General features: G+C 34.5%; 1 protein-coding gene and 1 long non-coding RNA gene across 2 annotated transcripts in view; one reads left to right on the forward strand and one right to left on the reverse strand.

Moving 5' to 3' along the window:
* The window catches only part of LOC129453502 (uncharacterized), an 84,884-nt gene extending 73,351 nt beyond the window's left edge, over positions 1–11,533 (reverse strand). The window contains exons 1-4 of the mRNA XM_073865273.1: positions 11,443–11,533; positions 10,399–10,722; positions 9,963–10,259; positions 9,561–9,668 (exon numbers count right to left, since the gene is read on the reverse strand). Of these exons, the coding sequence (XP_073721374.1) occupies positions 9,561–9,668; positions 9,963–10,259; positions 10,399–10,722; positions 11,443–11,533 (820 nt within the window). The remainder of the gene's footprint in view (positions 1–9,560; positions 9,669–9,962; positions 10,260–10,398; positions 10,723–11,442) is intronic.
* A 2,859-nt stretch (positions 11,534–14,392) lies between these two features.
* Positions 14,393–15,316, forward strand: LOC141363034 (uncharacterized). Its single transcript, XR_012368542.1, has 2 exons — positions 14,393–14,712; positions 15,217–15,316. It is a non-coding gene; the product is annotated as an uncharacterized lncRNA (long non-coding RNA).
* Positions 15,317–18,451: the final 3,135 nt, after the last annotated feature.

Below are 18,451 nucleotides of genomic sequence, written 5' to 3' on the forward strand. Positions count from 1 at the left end.
GTCAGGCAATGGCTACAAGAAAATAGCCATTCACCTAAACTTGCCCATATCTACTCAGAGGAATCATTAAGAAGTTTAAAAAAAGTTTATCTTGCCATCAAAACAAATATTTCTGAATGTGGGATTTTTTCCACTGAGTAAATGTACATCTCCAGGGGTGCCAATAATGGTGGAGGGTGCTGTATGTATGGTCTGAGGTGGTGCAAAAGATTGGAGGTGGGTACTCTTTTGCATATTCATATCTATGTTCCGAGCTGTGCCATAGAGTAGAGCAGTGTTCCCCAACCTTTTTTCTGCCACGGCACAGTTTTAATAAGTAAAAAAAATCATATGGCACACCACTATACCAAAAAGCATTAAAAGAAATGCACAAACCTCTATTGCAATGCTTAAATGACTTGTTTAACTGGAATATTTTACTATATTAAATGTAGAACTCACATTCAATGCAAGTACACTTGTTTTGATGAACACAAAGATTATATCCTGGCTGGAATTGATGACATTGACATACGCAGCTGTGATTTTTTATTTTTTCACGGCACACCAAACAAGCTGTCACGGCACACTAGTGTGCCACGGCACAGTGGTTGGGAAACACTGGAGTAGAGGCGGTGACTAATTAGCATATTCATAAATCTGTGTCTACTAAATGAGGCAAGGGTGTAGAGTTAGTGTTTTGAAGTGTAAGGAAAGTACTGTAACAGGTAAACGCCTTTTATATACTCTATTAAGATGCTCAAAGATGAGTTTAGGTTGATAAAATTCTTGACTACAGTAAGACTTTAAGATCCCTTAGTATTCGATCTATACTGTTGAGTAGAGAGTCATCTAGTGTACACTTCAGGAAATCACCTCTTCATGATCACATCTGACTGTGACTCCAGTGGGACACAATATAAAGTAAACAAACAGAAAAACCTATTTTAATTATAAATGGAATAGGTAAAAACTACTTTTATGTACATATTTGTATAAAGTTATATACCAAGTTATACACTATTTTTTTTGCATTGATAATTGTATATAGATAAACACATATACAGTGTTTACCTCTCATAGCTTTACTTCAGATTTTTTTTTAAGTTTATGGACTTCTGTTGCAAACACCCTGCAGCTGTTGTGTTGTGTTTTTTAAATAATTAAACTGATTATAAGTATATAAGTTAAAGGTGAAGCCTGAAGTGACCAAAGGTTATAAAGTAACCTCTCTTACCTTTATAAAATATCTTTGATGCTGACTAGAGACACAAACTGATGAAGACTGATGATATCTGACCTCTGAAACCTCCACCTGAGGGAGATGAAACTCTTATCAATATAACATCAACTACTGATGATTAAATAGATTTTCCTGAAGCAATAGACTTTTATTTTATAGTTCTTACTTTCTAGTCTGATCCACTGTCAACTTTAATTTCAGCAAATAATCGTTTGTTTCCCTCAGTTTTACCTGTTTCCTCGACGTTGTGCTGACTGAGGGGGCGTGTCTTATCCCGATGATGAAATGACGCCGATTCGCGGTTGTGGCTAGAAGGGAAACTGGTATGTGTGCAAAATCTCGCCGGATAAGCGCTGTTTTCATTCTAATCCTACATCCAAACATATCCAAAACCAAACCTTTTATTGGGTTTAGGTCGTAACTGTGTCGCATCTAGCCAGAACCGCTGTTTCATCCAAATTAATCCTATCCCAATCATAACCCTAAAGTTGGGAGATGTGTCTGTAGCTGTATCTCATCTAGCCAGAACTCTGATTCGGGGAGACGCGTCTGCTTGTTCAAATTAATTTAACATTGATATTAAGTAAAATTAAACTACATTCACAACATATTTACACATTATAGCGTTTTGACAGTAAATTAAAACAGAAAGACTTGTTTGAGTTTACTTACACACACATACTGTAGTAGAGCGCCATCTTGTGTCCACAGAAGATATTCACCACTACAAAAACAGCTGAAAATAACGGTTAATTTAGAAAGAGATATCCCATAAATGTTGTCAGAGTAGAAACCAACAGCTTATAATGTCAACACACAATGATTTTTAAAAATCATAGAGGAAAAGTTCAACATAATTGATTCACTCTCTTCATAAATTAATCAATTACTATCCCTACTTATTTTATAAAACACTATTGAAATGTGTATTCTATATCCTTAGACGTTTCAGTGATAGACATAAAATTTACATGGGAAATATTGAAGTATGTGCCCCGCTCACGTCTCTTTTTGTTTAACTCACTGTCAAAAACTAATCTCCGCGATCTCTGGCTAGATGGGATATAGCAACGGCCTAAATCTCGCGAAATGTTGAATTTAGGGTTTGTTTGAGAGTAGAAGTAGGATCAAAACAGCGGTTCTGGCTAAATGGGATACATCTACGACCTAAATCTAGCGAAACTTTGGGTCTAGGGTTAGACTTGAAGATTGAGGATGAAAACGGTGCTCATCCCGCGAGTTTTTTTTGCCATTGCTATATCCATTCTAGACACAACCGCGCATGCGCTCATCGGTACAGTCGCTTCAGCAGCACAACATCCTGCAGCATGACTTCATTAGTCGAGGAAACTGAGGTAAAACTGAGGAAAAACAAACGATTATCTGCTAAAAGTAAAGTTAACGGGACAAAGATCTGACCGAGTGACAGAGGTACAGTTCATCTTAAAGAAACACAAAATACGACATTTATCACAAAAGAGCTGCTGTGAGACTGACTGAACAGTTTTAACGTGTCAGGTATGTTGATTTAAAACACAAACTTGCCAAAAACATCAGAGAATGAGCATTTAATGGTTATAATTGGATTTGTATTGTTTCACAAACGCATGACTGCAAACTAAACTGTGTAAAAAACACATTTTAAACATTTCCTATTTAATGTTTTATTTTCTGTTCACTTTTTGCTTCAGAAATATTGATCTTTTCATCAGTTGATGCTATATTAATCAGAGTTGTAATAAAAGCTTAATCTTTCTCAGGTGGAGGTTTTATCTTCATCAAGCATCAACCTGACCAATTCATCACCATCAACATCTCTTACAAAGGTGAGAGTTTTAATTGAAACCACAAAATTTTAGGCTTCACCTTTGACCCCAATCATTAGTTCAGCTTTTTAACAAACACAACTGTTACAGTGTGATGTTTACAATAGAAGTGAACGAGACAGTCCATAAACATCAAAATATATTGTTTTAGAAGTAACTTACAGCTACAAAATGTAAACATTATACGTCTTTAAATTAATGTGTAGTAAAATTTTACTTACATTCGGTAACAACTTACTTACAACTTACTTATTATGTAAAGTTATATCAATGCAAGTTGTGTACAACTTTGGATAGGCCTATAACTTTACACACATGATGATATTGATTTTATCACACAAAAGTAATTTGGTAGCTGTGAGATGTGTTTCTATTGACCTACGTCAGATCTGATCATAAAGAGGTGAATTCCTGTAGTGTACACTAGATGACTCTCTAGTCAACAGTATAGATTGAATATTGAGGGGTCAGTGATCTAAACAGCATACAATATTTTGTTTACTGTATTGTCAGGTGTTGTTTACATCTTATGCAGCTGGTATCATGCTACTGTAAAAATACAGTTATGTTAATGCATGTTGATGTTTTTGCTCAAGTTTGTGGTAATGATGCAGTCAAAGTCATTTAATATTTAATTGATTCAAACGTGTTTCTGTGCCTTAGTAGATTTAACCAACTTAAAATGAGTAAACTGTATTAAAAATTTTAATTATTGTTTTCTAATCAACATATGAGTTAAAATAACATAAGAATTTGAATAATTTAAGTGATTCTAAATTAACACATTATTGAGTAAATTCAACTTTTTGACTCAACTTTATAATGTATTATCCACTTAAATTTGTAAGAAGGAATTTAACTTAATCATTTTGTGTTGAAACTACATGAATGATTTTATTAAACATAACTTACTACGCAGTGGACTCGTAGTTCCCAGGATGCTTTTCATGGGACTGCATTTGGAGGGTAAAATTTGAATTTAAACTCTATTTTATGTTTTTATGACTTGTTGGTGTTTAATGTTCATTTATTTGGAACTGTTTCTGTTGAAATCCATATTATTAAGTTGTCACTACTCAAAATATCAGTTAGTTCAATAAACTTACAAAAAGTAATTGGAAAATGTTTTCTTTTTATTGAGTTAGATCCAAGTAACAGTTTTTACTTTACACTTTTAGTATTCAATGTATTTGCTTGACAACTAAATAACAAACTAAACAGACTTTCTTTTATTTTGATGTCATTATAGACTATTTTTTTTAAACAATTCAGCTTAGTGCAGGATTACAGTAAGCTGGTTTCAAAACAAGAGTCAGTTGTTATCATCATAGAAACCATAGGCGCACTTGAAACTGCACATGAGCTTTAGCGCGTTAGCACTGACTGACTCTGATCACGGCCGTTCTCTGATCGACTCGGCTTTTACACACAATGTGAATTAGACCTGTGACCCAAAGTAATTGAACTGGGACAGACCCGGACCTGACTGCCAATTAAAAAAAAATCTAAACACCCAAATATTTATAAATGAAAATCATGGAAATTGTCAGGGGTTCTTAAACTTTTGCATACGACTATAACAGAACTGTTTGATTTAAAGCAATCTTTTATTTGTTAAATATTAGCAAAGGTGAATTAAAATGCTTTGTGTACAGTGAATAAAGTCACACAGTATTTACAGAAACACACTGTTCATGCCTCTCACGTGCACACACATATACACATTAACCACAAACAGTTAAATAAAAACGCACATTTCACGTCCACCAGTATAACAAAACCACATTTCTTTCCACATCAGGCATCACTTGAACCTGAATGAACCTGTTAAAGTCAGATGCATTCAGTTAGAAAAATAAAAAATAGACATAGTTTGTGTTTTAAAATCAAATACTTTAGTTGTTTCTGATAATGTACAGTTCTGTCTTTCTTTAAACTGTTGTCTATAAACATTATTTAAAACATGGTAAAATATTGTTGATGTATGCTTGCATTTTAGCTGTTGTTAGCGTGTATTATGCTTGAGAATTCAATGGAGAAGTTACACATCTTGAAAGTGAGAGAGAATGCAGACATCTTAAATGTAATAAGCGCTTAATGTAAAGTTATAGCCGAAAGTGAAGATGATTAAACAGCTGAATGTTGATCTGAGAATCACAGAGAGTTTGTTTATCGTCTCTTGACTCCTGCATACACCACATCATCCTCTACTGCAGATCCCTGTACACATAAACACAAACATAAAAACACACACATTTAATAACAATCAGATCAATTCATCAAATATAGTCAGTGGCACAGAGAAACATGGAGGTGAACTCAAACGCTGTGTTAACTTAGCAGCAGGATCATCTAGTGCCCAAGAAAAACAAATGACTCGCGCATGTGCGGGCACCCATGACAAAAAACGTTGGTCCCAGCTCTTTTCAGGTCATTGATCAGCTCCTCCCGTGTAGTTCTGGGCTGATTTCTCACCTTTCTTAGGATCATTAAGACCCCACGAGGTGAGATCTTGCATGGAGCCCCAGTCCGAGGGAGATTGACAGTCATGTTTATCTTCTTCCATTTTCTAATGATTGCTCCAACAGTGGACCTTTTTTCACCAAGCTGCTTGGCAATTTTCCCGTAGCCCTTTCCAGCCTTGTGGAGGTGTACAGTTTGTCTCTAGTGTCTTTGGACAGCTCTTTGGTCTCGGCCATGTTAGTAGTTGGATTCTTACTGATTGTATGGTGTGGACAGGTGTCTTTATGCAGCTAACGACCTCAAACAGGTGCATCTAATTTTGGATAATAAATGGAGTGGAGGTGGACATTTTAAAGTCAGACTAACAGGTCTTTGAGGGTCAGAATTCTAGCTGATAGACAGGTGTTCAAATACTTATTTGCAGCTGTATCATGCAAATAAAAATCATGTATTGTGATTTCTGAAAAAAATTTATTATGTCTCTCACAGTGGATATGCACCTGCGATGACAATTTCAGACCCCTCCATGATTTCTAAGTGGGAGAACTTGCAAAATAGCAGGGTGTTCAAATACTTATTTTCATCACTGTAGCGCCCTTCAGTGTCAGCGATAGTATTATTATGGGTGAATAAAATGTTTTTATAAATTAGTATGCAGACTCCTCGTTGTTTTGTATTGTATTTTGCTGAAAATACCTAATTATACTGAGCTGATTTGATTCTGTTACAATCTGATTTTGCCAGATGAGTTTCTTGAAAGAGGCAAATGTCGGCCCTGTAATTTATTTAAATGGTCAAACACCTTAGCCCTCTTTGCCTGAGACCCAATGTGGGACAATGTGGACATACTTTAACGGGAATAACTTCTGTCTAATTAAATGGAATGTACAGGTGAGCATAAATGTGTGAAATATTATTATTAAGTGATTGTGAATGCATGGGAGCAACAGAGGATGCCGTAGCCATTGTGCTACACACCTTGCTGGAACACCTAGAGCATAAGAACATATATGCAAGGCTTCTCTTTGATTTTAGTTCTACATTTAATACAATCCTGCCAAACAAACTATTTAACAAATTACATGAACTTGGACTTGGTACTACCACATTATGCAACTGTATACTGGATTTTTTTAACAAACCGTACACAATATGTTAGAGTGAGCAAGCACACATCCTCCACCATGACCATGAACACCGGGGCCCCCCAGGGTTGTGTGCTTAGCCCACTACACTTTTCACACACAACTGCAGTAAATCCAACTATGTAATAAGTAAAAAAAAGAGCAGAGAAGGTCTTACAGAGAGCACGAGAGTCAGGTGAGCTGACTCTCACCTCTCATATACACATAAACCATAAACAGCTGCTAATAGTCTAACACAAGCACATCTCTCATGTCCACCAACAGAACAAAACCACATTACTTTCTAATTCAGGTTTAACATCAACTCAGAAATTAAGCTCTAAAAGTGTCACAAGCATACAGTAACAAAAATAAAAAATAGACATGCTTTGGGTTTTAAAAGCACTATGAATCTTTGGTCATATCTACACTCATAGTTATTAATTTATATTTATATCACAGTGTTTCTGATAGTTTTACACATAAACACACAACATATGAAAACAAACATTTAGTAACAAGTCAATAATAATCAGATCAATTCATTAAATCATCACTAATCTATATTCAGAGACTGTTGTGTATGCATTAAATAAGACTAAAACACCCACTGAAGTGCTTTGCAATGTGTAGCATAATTTAATGGGGTAACATTTAACTGAAACAGGAAGTCATAACGGAACTATGGAGAAGACCCTTGTCAGGGTTTGCTTGATAAGAACCCAAGCGCAGACTTTTGATTAACACTAAACAGATTTTATAAACAAAAAGCAACCCAATGACTATTCACTGCCCAAATATCAATAACTAAGCAACAAAATCATTTAATCTTTAACCCACAGAAAAAACAACTGGTGGAAAGAAAAAGCAGAGGACTTGGCAACGCTACGCTGCGGACAGCATCTCTCAACCAGTTCACACTTTATCGCTGGTTAAAAGTCAAAACTGATTTGGAGAAAGTTGTTCTTAAAAAGTTTTCAGATGCACAACGCTATTTTATTACTTTAAGTAGCCTAATGTTTTAAAAGTATACATAAACGCTGCAGAATTTAGTACATTGCGTGTACTGCTCTTGACCCAATTAACGTTACCATAATAATGCGTGATGCTTTTGCCTTGCTATAGCTAATTTCTGTGAGGAAAACCATGTGATATAAGAGGTAATTAAAAGATGTGAACTTGGAGCACAAACGTTCTGCACATGTGCACAAGTTATTTTTGCATCCCATTTAAGTGTTTTTGTGTTGATATGTTGTAAAGCAACAGATTGTAGTGCTATGCCCAATACAAATTTCCCCTTTGGGGACAATAAAGTGTATTCCATCCATCCATTGAAAAAATACTACAATTCCCGCGTTTACATGTGTACTTTTCTCCTGCTGATCGGATCACAGATCGGAGTACATGACCTCCTTCAATACGATCCAAATTTGCATCCGAAAGCCCTTGCATTACTTTTTTTTAAATGTTTGTGTTTTTTTATTAATATTTGTAACTCAAATATTAATGTGTACATTTAAAAAGTAATGCGTTACATTACTCGTTACTTCAGAATAATATAGAATAATATAGTAATGTAATCCCTCCAGAAAAACGCGATTGTGCGATCGCGCGATATATTGCATAATCAGCCAAAGTCCGCATATGTATGCGAGGCTGCATTTTTTCCAAATACGACGCACTTTCGCCGCATTAATTACATATTTCCACGCACAAAATATGCGGGGCTTGCATGATTTCATAATCTCCGCATTTTTGTAGCAAAAAGTCACATATATATAAGCAGAAAGTTAAAAAATGTTGCATTTACTTCCCAAAAGCGCAGCCATGTCCTCTATTGCCATGGGAATGTTATGAAGTGACGTGATTATGTGACGTGAACCTCATTGCAGCTTTTGCAAGTTTCCGCAGTTTTTGCAAGTTCCGCAATTTTCGCAAATTCACGCAATTCCATCGCATAAATTGCATAAATATCCCGCATATTCCATCGCATTTTTTTAAGAAAACGTGCCGCAAAATCGAGGACTTTTGCCCGCAACAATCACAAAAAACTCAGCGTTTTTCTGGAAGGACTGTGTAATGTAATGAATGTAATGTTACTTGTAATGCGTTACCGCCAACACTGTCACTCACTAAAACATTTCACACTGCACTACAGTTGTGTTGCAAACCAGTTGTACACAATATAAACAATCTCAGTGTGTGCAGAAGGTATAGATATCTTGTTATACCAACAATGCATGAAAACACTCTGAAAAACAGAGGAGGAAGAGTATGAGGAAGATGTGCTGGATGAATGAATTTATACTGTAACTGTACAAGTGAATGTTTTGTTATCTTAAGACATTTGTGCTAAAAATGTATTTTACAATGGCAATTAATATAGATTGTAGACGTCCTTTATACTGTAAAAATACATTATATGAATTTAATAAGACTGAACAAAGATTAGTAGAGACACTGAATCATCTTTGTTCTTTGAATCATCTCTACTTGTATCCACATGTGTTTTGTTTTATGTTTAGTTTTTGTGTTTCTCTTGTCCTCTTTTGGATTTGTCTGATTTGTTTCAGCTACGTTCATTTTGTTGTCATGAATATCTTTGTGTCTTGTATGTATAAAAGGTTGCTAGCAGCTTGTTTTGGGACCAGTACAAAACTATACACAACTATGCAACAAGTAAAACATATTTATTGTACGCGCTTGTGTGATGAAATAAATCTGTCAGATTTCAGGTAATCCTATAAATAGTAATAAATCATCTCACCGGTTCATTTGCTGCTTTTTAATAGAATGTTGGATCTGCATATGTGATTTCCTCTTCTCTGGTTTGAACTGTTTCAGGAACAATAATAATTATGTCATTATTTGTTATAATACTGTAGTTATTACCATACAGCTGTATTAGTACTAGTTGATATTCACCATGTTGCTGTATGTTTCTGAGTTCCCTGTAGATCCAGAAGATCAGGACAGAAGTGACAATCATCAGAGATCCATCAAAAACACAACAGATCAGAATGAAGGTAAGAACTGTAATGAATAATAACAGACATTACTGTAACTAAATCTGATCTAAGATCAGTGAAGATCAGCACCAAGTTAAAACAACTTAACCTACAACCTACAATTTTAACTTTTGGCTTAAAAACGTTGACATAACTTATAAATTCAAGTTAAAATTGTTTAACTTAATTTTTTAAGTTAAAGTAACATAAAAATATATGTTGATTTGACAAAAATGCTGCAGATTTTTACAGTGTGCTGTAGCTAAATCTGATCAGTTACAGTACACTAGATCAGCTCAGTAAGCACTATTAATCACACCTGTTGTATCTGGACACATCTGACAGAGTTGAGTGATGTTGAGATGTTGAGTTTGGTTTGTGATGGTATTGTTAAGTACACATCTGTATGTGTTTGTATCCTGATATTCAACCTCCAGAGATAGAGAGAGTCTGATGTTGAGATCAGACACACTGATGATGGACAATAAACTGTTTCCTTTATACCAGGACAGACTCACATCTCTTACATTCAACACTGAACACAATACCACACATTTTGAGACTGATAAAGAGTTTTTTGTACAGTCTCTGCTGATGACAGGAACGGGCGGACGAGCTGAAAACATGAGAGAACAAAAACAAAAATTTAAATCATATCAATGTAAAGTAAGAGACACTATTATTGAGAGTAATGTTATAGTTAATTTGCCAAATGCTCAAATCTTCTTAAAGAAAAACCATAAGTCTTTACTCACCGAGAGTAACATTGAATCTGTATGAGATCTTCTGTTTGGCGTTGATGTTTATTTGATAAAGTCCAGTGTGTTTAGATGTGATGTTTGTGATGGTGAGATCTCCAGTCTGATTATTCACCTGCAGTCTGTCTATGAATCTCCCATCAAGAACATCATCATATATTGAGATCTTATTTGTGTCTTTATTAATTTTAGCTATGAGTGCCCCCTGAGTTTTAAAGCTCCACAGTATCAGATCATCTTTCTGTAGTTTAGTATCAGTGTGTAGAGTAACAGAATCTCCCTCCATCACTGACACTGACTTCACTTCAACACCAAACACACCTGCACACACACCAAAGTTTTGGAATAAAGTTTTTTTTTAATCTTTAACAAAAGCAGAATGATAAATTTTGAAAGAGATTTAGAAATGTGAGCTTTAGATCTCTGAATGAGTAAAACAGATATTCAAATATTTTAATTTTCAGGCTTTGGTTTGGTAAATATTCAGTTATGTATTTAAACAAAAGATTCAGAAAATTTCCATTCAGATTCTGATGAGTCCTAAATTTTACTGACAGAATTAAAGTTCAGTAGACTTTCACCCGAATAACAAGAAATCTTAATAGAGGAAAAACCTTTTATCTTCAAATATAAAGAAATTAAGCTTTTCATTTTAACTATAAATCCATGAACAATTAATATAAATGATAAAAACTACCTGATGAATATTTAGATTATGTGAGATCACAGACATCCAAACTAGATTTCATGATAATATCTTAATTTTTATTTGAGACTTAAATAAAATGCATCTTTAGTCTAAAATCTAAATACAATGTACTAATAGGTGTAATAAATCATTAAAAACACATTTATAACTTACCAACCAGAGAAGTGAAGCAGAAAGAGAGAAAAACAAACATGACAAACATTTTCTTCAACAGTTCAGATGTCTGAAATAACAACACAACAACAATCTGACAGTGTTGTGATCTCCAGTAAAGTTGTATAGAGATTAACACAACATCAGTTTGTGAGGTCTGTCTGAGCATGCGTGTTGACTTCCAGGTTTAAAGCAGGGCTGGTTTTCAATATAATGATCTGTTTGTATGTCAATGGGTTTGAAATGTCTCTGTAGGTAGCATGGTCTCATCTCTACAATAGTAGGTTTGAGAGTTTACAGTATGTATTAATATGTAGTCATATCAAAGCGTTACATAAATCATATAATCAACAATATAGCAAGAATTAGATGCTTAAGACTTAAAAAAAAAACATTTTTATGCATTTATCAACAGCAGGGTGGATTTCTGTACTACTCTTTACCAGATTATCTTTAATAAAGACTGAGATTATCACTCTAGTTCTCAGGTCCTTACACTGATCATCTCACTTTAATTAATGATTTCTCTTATCTTTAATTTAATCTTATTCAAGTTTATCAGGTTTACTTCTTGATATCAGATTTAAGATTTAATTGATTTTCTTTCTATTTTTTTCTCTTGAAGCGCTTTAAATTAGCATCTATATAATATGCTATTGTGTTTTTAGGACACATACTGTAACATTTTTTAGGGTGGGGTTTAAGAGGCTTGTGGTTAAATTCATCTGATGGGAGTTTCAAATTCAATTAATTTCTTTAAACTGGTTTATCATCATAAACGATATTAACAGTGCTGACTTTAAATCACAACACTGTCAGATTGTTGTTGTGTTGTTATTTCAGACATCTGAAGAAAATGTTTCTCATATTTGTTTTTCTCTCTTTGTGCTTCACGTCTCTGGTTGGTAAGTTATAAATGTTTCTTAATGTTTTATTTCAGCTGCTTGTACAGAGTTATGATGTTTAATTTTAATTTTAGACTAAAGATGCATTTGATTTAATTCTCATATAAAAATTAAGATACTATCATGAAATCTAGTTTGGATGTCTGGTCTCACATAATCTAAATATTCATCAGGAAGTTTTTATATTTATATTCAGTTAATTGTTTATGGATTTATGGTTAAAATGAAAAGCTTAATTTCTTTATACAGTTGTGTTCAAAATTATTCAACCCCAACTGAAATTGATTGTTTTGGCCGGTTTGACATTGATTTTGATCATTCAGTCATCCTGCTTACAATTACATCAAAGAGGCATGTGTAGGTCAGACAAATATAACATAACATTTATAATGAAATAACCACAAATGTCTTTTCTGTGCTCACATCATTTTCAGTTTTATTCAACCCCCAAGTGACATTCAATCTTAGTACTTAGTACAACATCCTTTTACAGTTAAAACAGCTTTTAAACGTGAAGCATAGCTTGACACAAGTGTCTTGCAGCGATCTACGGGTATCTTCGCCCATTCATCATGATCAAAAGCCTCCAGTTCAGTCACATTCTTAGGCTTGCGCACTGCAACTGCTTTCTTTAAGTCCCACCAGAGGTTCTCAATCGGATTTAAGTCTGGTGACTGCGATGGCCACTTCAAAATGTTCCAGCCTTTTTTCTGCAACCATGCTCTAGTAGATTTGGAGGTATGCTTGGGATCATTGTCCTGTTGAAAGGTCCAACGTCTCCCAAGCCTCAGGTTTGTGACGGACTGCAACACATTGTCATCCAATATCTCCTGGTACTGAAGAGAATTCATGGTACCTTGCACACGCTGAAGTTTCCCTGTACCTGCAGAAGCAAAACAGCCCCAAAGCATGATTGACCCCCCACCATGCTTCACAGTAGGCAAGGTGTTCTTTTCTTCATAGGCCTTGTTTTTCCTCCTACAAACATAGCGTTGATCCATGGGCCCAAACAGTTCTAATTTTCCACAGAACACTATCCCAAAACTTCTGTGGTTTGTCCACATGACTTTTGGCATACTGCAGTCGACTCTTCTTATTCTTTGGAGACAGCAAGGGTGTGCGCCTGGGAGTTCTGGCATGGAGGCCTTCAGTACGCAGGGTGCGCCGTATTGTCTGAGCAGAAACTTCAGTACCCACATCTGACAAATCTTTTCTCAGTTCCTCAGCAGTCACACGGGGACTTTTTTCCACTCTACGCTTCAGATAGCGCACAGCAGTCGCAGTTAGCATCTGTTTTCTGCCACGACCAGGAAGCGTTTCAACAGTGCCCTTTGCCTTGAATTTGCGAATGATGCTTCCTATGGTGTCTCTTGGTATGTTTAACATCTTTGCAATCTTCTTATAGCCATTGCCCTTCCTGTGAAGATTAATCACCTCTTCTCTTGTCTTCCTGGACCATTCTTTTGACTTCACCATGTTTGTAACCACACCAGTAAATGTTTAGAAGGAGTTGAGTATCACAGTCATTTTAAAGCTGCCTAATTGCTGCTTATTAGGCTTTATTGCTGTTCCCTGACATCCATAGGTGTTTTCAATACCTGATTGAAAACACTTCAATGAACCTCTGTTCTTCAGAGTGGTAGTTCTTTAAGGGGTTGAATAATTGTGTCAATGAAGAATTCACAAAAGAAACATTTACTACTATATTACAAAACCAATTGATGTCATTTTAGTTGCATATGGTTCTTTAAGAAGTCATTGTAGGATTTCATTCTGAATACAATTACAAATGTACACTAAATTCCCTAAAACCCTTAACAGCATTGGGGGTTGAATAATTTTGAACACAACTGTATTGGAAGATAAAAGGTTTTTCCTCTATTAAGATTTGTTTAACTTTAATTCTGTCAGTAAAGTTTAGGACTCATCAGAATCTGAATAGAAATTTTATGAATCTTTTGTTTAAATACATGAATGAATATTTACCAAACCAAAGCCTGAAGTTTAAAATATTTAAATAACTGTTTTATTCATTCAGAGATCTTTTTCCATGCTGTTTAAATATTTTAGGTCATTTTCTATATTTAAATAAATCTTTCTTCCAAAGCTCACATTTCCAAATCTCTTTCCAAGTTTATCTTTCTGCTTTTGTTAAAAATTAAAAAGACCAAATAAACTTTACCTTCAAAACTTTGATGAACTTTGGTGTGTGTGCAGGTGTGTTTGGTGATAAAGTGAAGTCAGTGTCAGTGATGGAGGGAGATTCTCTTACTCTATACACTGATACTGAAATACTGAGAGATGATCTGATACTGTGGAGGTTTGAAACTAATGGGACCATCATAGCTAAATTTAATAAAGACACCAATACAGTCTCAATATATGATGATGTTCTTGATGGGAGATTCATAGACAGATTGCAGGTGAATAATCAGACTGGAGATTTCACCATCACAAACATCACAACTCAACACACTGGACTTTATCAAGTAACCATCAACGCCAAACAGAAGATCTCATATAAATTCAAAGTTACTGTCTATGGTGAGTAAGGATTTATGGTTTGTCCTGTATTTTTTATATTTTAGTTTATTACACAGCTTGTTGAAATGCTTGATTATGATTAGCCAGTCGCAACATTTGCAGGTTTGTTATTCCCAGATAACAACCGCTCAAAACTAATAATACACAGTAACGCAAACGCAGCAAATTATTTTGACAGGTACCGTGTAATATTACACAAAAATGAAATATAAATATGTCTTTAAATAACGTATTATGAAACAAATTAAGAGCTCAGATGCGGCATTATTTTTTGTTGTATTGTGGTGCAGAGGTATAGCAGTGATTATTTTACCTGCAGTATTTTTGTGGATGAATAATGACAGACAGTTTCATGTTTTTGTGATATGGTTGAGTAGTCAATTGCTGCAGATTTGGGCCTAAAGAGATAAGGATCAGATTGTGTAACTTTTAATTAATATTATCGTGTTTCCTTTTAACGTGAAACACACTGATCTGTTTCATGTTGTTTCTTTGTTTTCTCAGACTACGATTGCTGTTGTTATGGTCCTGAAGGTGTGATCCGATTGGTCGTCTCTGCTCTAGTGGGTGTGGCTACTGTTGCGGTTCTGCTTTATGACTTTTACAGCACCTCTGGTGGAGTAATTGTAGTTTGTAGCTACAATTTTAATACATTATTGTAAAAAAATGTCAATATCTTTGATGTTTTTGACCTGTAATATATTTTACAATTGAACCATTTTTAGATGTACAATATTCAGATCAATATACAAACATACAAATTATGCACCTTCTTTTTATATCAAACAGTTAAAATATTGTATTAAAATATATTACTATATTATTAATATATTATTTAATAATGAATTAATTCATTGTGTAAGTAAGTAAGTAATTAGAGCTAGAACATTTAAAATTTGGGCAAAGAGTTGGTGCCATCTGGTGGAATTAAAAGAAAATCCTGAATAAACACATTTGTGTTTTCAACTCTCAGAGTTTTATTGCCAAATGTGTTAAAACACACATTTCTATAATTTTTTGATAGTTAGTGCAAACATATAATAGTACAGACAAATGTAATTACCAGTAGAATGCATTTCTATAAATATAAAGAGAATAGAGTGTCCAATATATAGTATACAGATATCATTTGCAGATATATCATATGTGTTTTGTGTGCAAATATGCAAATTTTCTTATGTCGTTACGATCAACGAAAAATGCGCTTTATGTCCAACGTAACATCTTGACTTGTTTCTATGGCAAAAATAGAAATTTGACGAAACATTGGCGTGACTAATGCACAAGATATGGAGTATGGCGGGTATTCCGTGTCCTTAATAAACGTGCGACCCACGTGTGGAGTTGTAACAGTATGGCGGTATACACCACAATATTGGCATGTATGGTTATCATAACGTGGACATTTGTTTATCCACAGCTTTGGCCAAAAATTAAAACATCTATGGGATAATATTGCCACCAAATGTATTGAGGTCACGGATTAAAAAATATTCTATGCGCAAATCAGAACTTTAAACAGAATTGTATTGCACAAAACTGACAAAACAACTCCAAAGTTATCCAAATTGCATACAAAATGACGTTTTATTTGTTTATATTATTCTTTTTTCCTTCTCTGTAGTATTTTCTCCTCATATTTAATTTATTGTATGCTTGTGCTGTTTTTTCCCCTTGCTCTTATTTCCGCATTCTGTGCTTGCATTTCCAAAAGTTGCAGTAAGAGTTTTATGCAAATCAGGGCGGACTTTAAGTGTCACCATTGGTCTACTGGTTTTAGATTAACAGCTCCTCCTCTAGCTGGCCTAGTCCTGGTTTAAGATAATCTCTGTTTGGGAAACCACCCCAATGAGTTTAACATCAATACACATCATTCAGCATTAGTCCAAGTAATACAGGTAGGTTTTGATTTTGGATCTGTGTGCCTCTTTAACATGTACAGTAATATCTAAAGTAAATACAATATTGATATCTATTAGTTCACATACGTCCAGTGATGGGACTAACGCGTTACAAAGTAACGCGTTACTGTAATTCCACTACTTTTAGCAGTAACGAGCAAGTAACAAAGTATTTTTTTAAATCAAGTAACGCAGTTACAATTACTGAAATTTAAATGAGTTCGTTACTCACGTTACTCTATTTTGTGATGAATTAACACTTGCAGACAAGACATTTCTGATCTAACGTCGCAGGACCATGGTGGGCGGCGCAATGGATCATTAAACTTCATCAGTTCCGACAGTGCGTACAGAATGAACATGAAAAATCAAAACCGGACGACATACCTTTGTTTAAAAAATGTGCGCCAGTCATAAGTCCATCCGGTCGTCTGATATCAACTTGAATTTGTAGTCCACAAAAGTAATAAATCTGAGAAATGTTGATATGTTTTCAGACGTTTACATCGGCTTTCATGGAAGAGATCAATCCGCAATTGCGCAAGTTTCAGTTTTGGTTTCGGTTTCACTCACTCCGTGTCTGACAAAACAATCACCGTACTCCGTTTTCGGATTAAATATCTTCCTTTAATCTTGCATCTCGTTTGATTCAAACATAAAACATATACAAACATAATCTTAAATCTAAAATATCACGGATGCGTGGAAAACTGCATTCCAGAGAGCGCAATAGCTGCTAGCTTTACACAGCTCCCAAATTCTTAAAGAGACACTACACAATTTTAACACATAATATATTTTCAATGTAAACATACAGAATATTTGTCTAAATGGTCTAAATGATATACATAAAAAAGTAATCTTACATATTATTACTTTCTAACAAAAATATTCAAAGAAACTTTACTAAAATAAGTTGTAAATAGTTAAAGTTTACAGACTTTTACAGTTATTTCGTTTTAAGTATTAGACTGGACTTACTACCTGTTGATAACAATAAGTAAGTCTAAAAATGTTGTGTTTGACTGTTCAGTACTGTTTATATTTACATTTAAAAAGCAGACATAAAAGTAACTTAAAAGTTACTTTCCCTAGTAACTAATTACTTTTGATACACAGTAACTGGGAGAGTAATTCAGTTACTTTTTAAAAAAGTAACTAGTAACTGTAACTAATTACTAATTTTCAGTAACTTGCCCAACACTGCATACGTCATATGCTTCAAGAGGTAATGCAGTGTTTTTAAACCCATGTTCTGTTCTTTGTATGCATTCAGAATATGAATATTGGCTCAATAAAGAACTATTAATGCAAACTCGCATTTCAGAGATATATTTGTTTAGTTTCATTTTTGCAGCTTGTTGGATAGCAAATTGTGTGTGATTGTGTTTTGCTATCTGCTTGCACAGCAAATTGCCCCATTCGGGAACAAATAAAGAACTTTTAACTTGAACCTTGGAGCTTAAAGCATCAGTATATAATTTATGTAAATTTTGCATATACAGTGATTTTTATTTGTGTGATTTAAAGAGTAACTAAACCCTAAACCAACTTTTTTTAGTTAATGATCTGTAAGAATGATGGTTTATTAGTGCTGTTCATTGATTTTAGTAAGTTTTTTGACATTTGGATATAAAGTGTTTCAATACTACAATATATGGTGTAAAACGTCTGAGTGCTGCCCTCTTCAGGTTGAACGGTGGCTACTGCAGTTGAATTTTCCTATTGGATGTTGGGTCCAAAAAATAACTCATGACGTAAGCAGGTTTAAGCTCACCACGCCCTTGTTACGATCTCACCACACACATGGTACGAGCTTAGCTCGTCCCCTCTATCTC

The sequence above is a fragment of the Misgurnus anguillicaudatus genome, unplaced genomic scaffold (genome assembly GCF_027580225.2).
Source record: "Misgurnus anguillicaudatus unplaced genomic scaffold, ASM2758022v2 HiC_scaffold_31, whole genome shotgun sequence".
Lineage (NCBI taxonomy): Eukaryota > Metazoa > Chordata > Actinopteri > Cypriniformes > Cobitidae > Misgurnus > Misgurnus anguillicaudatus.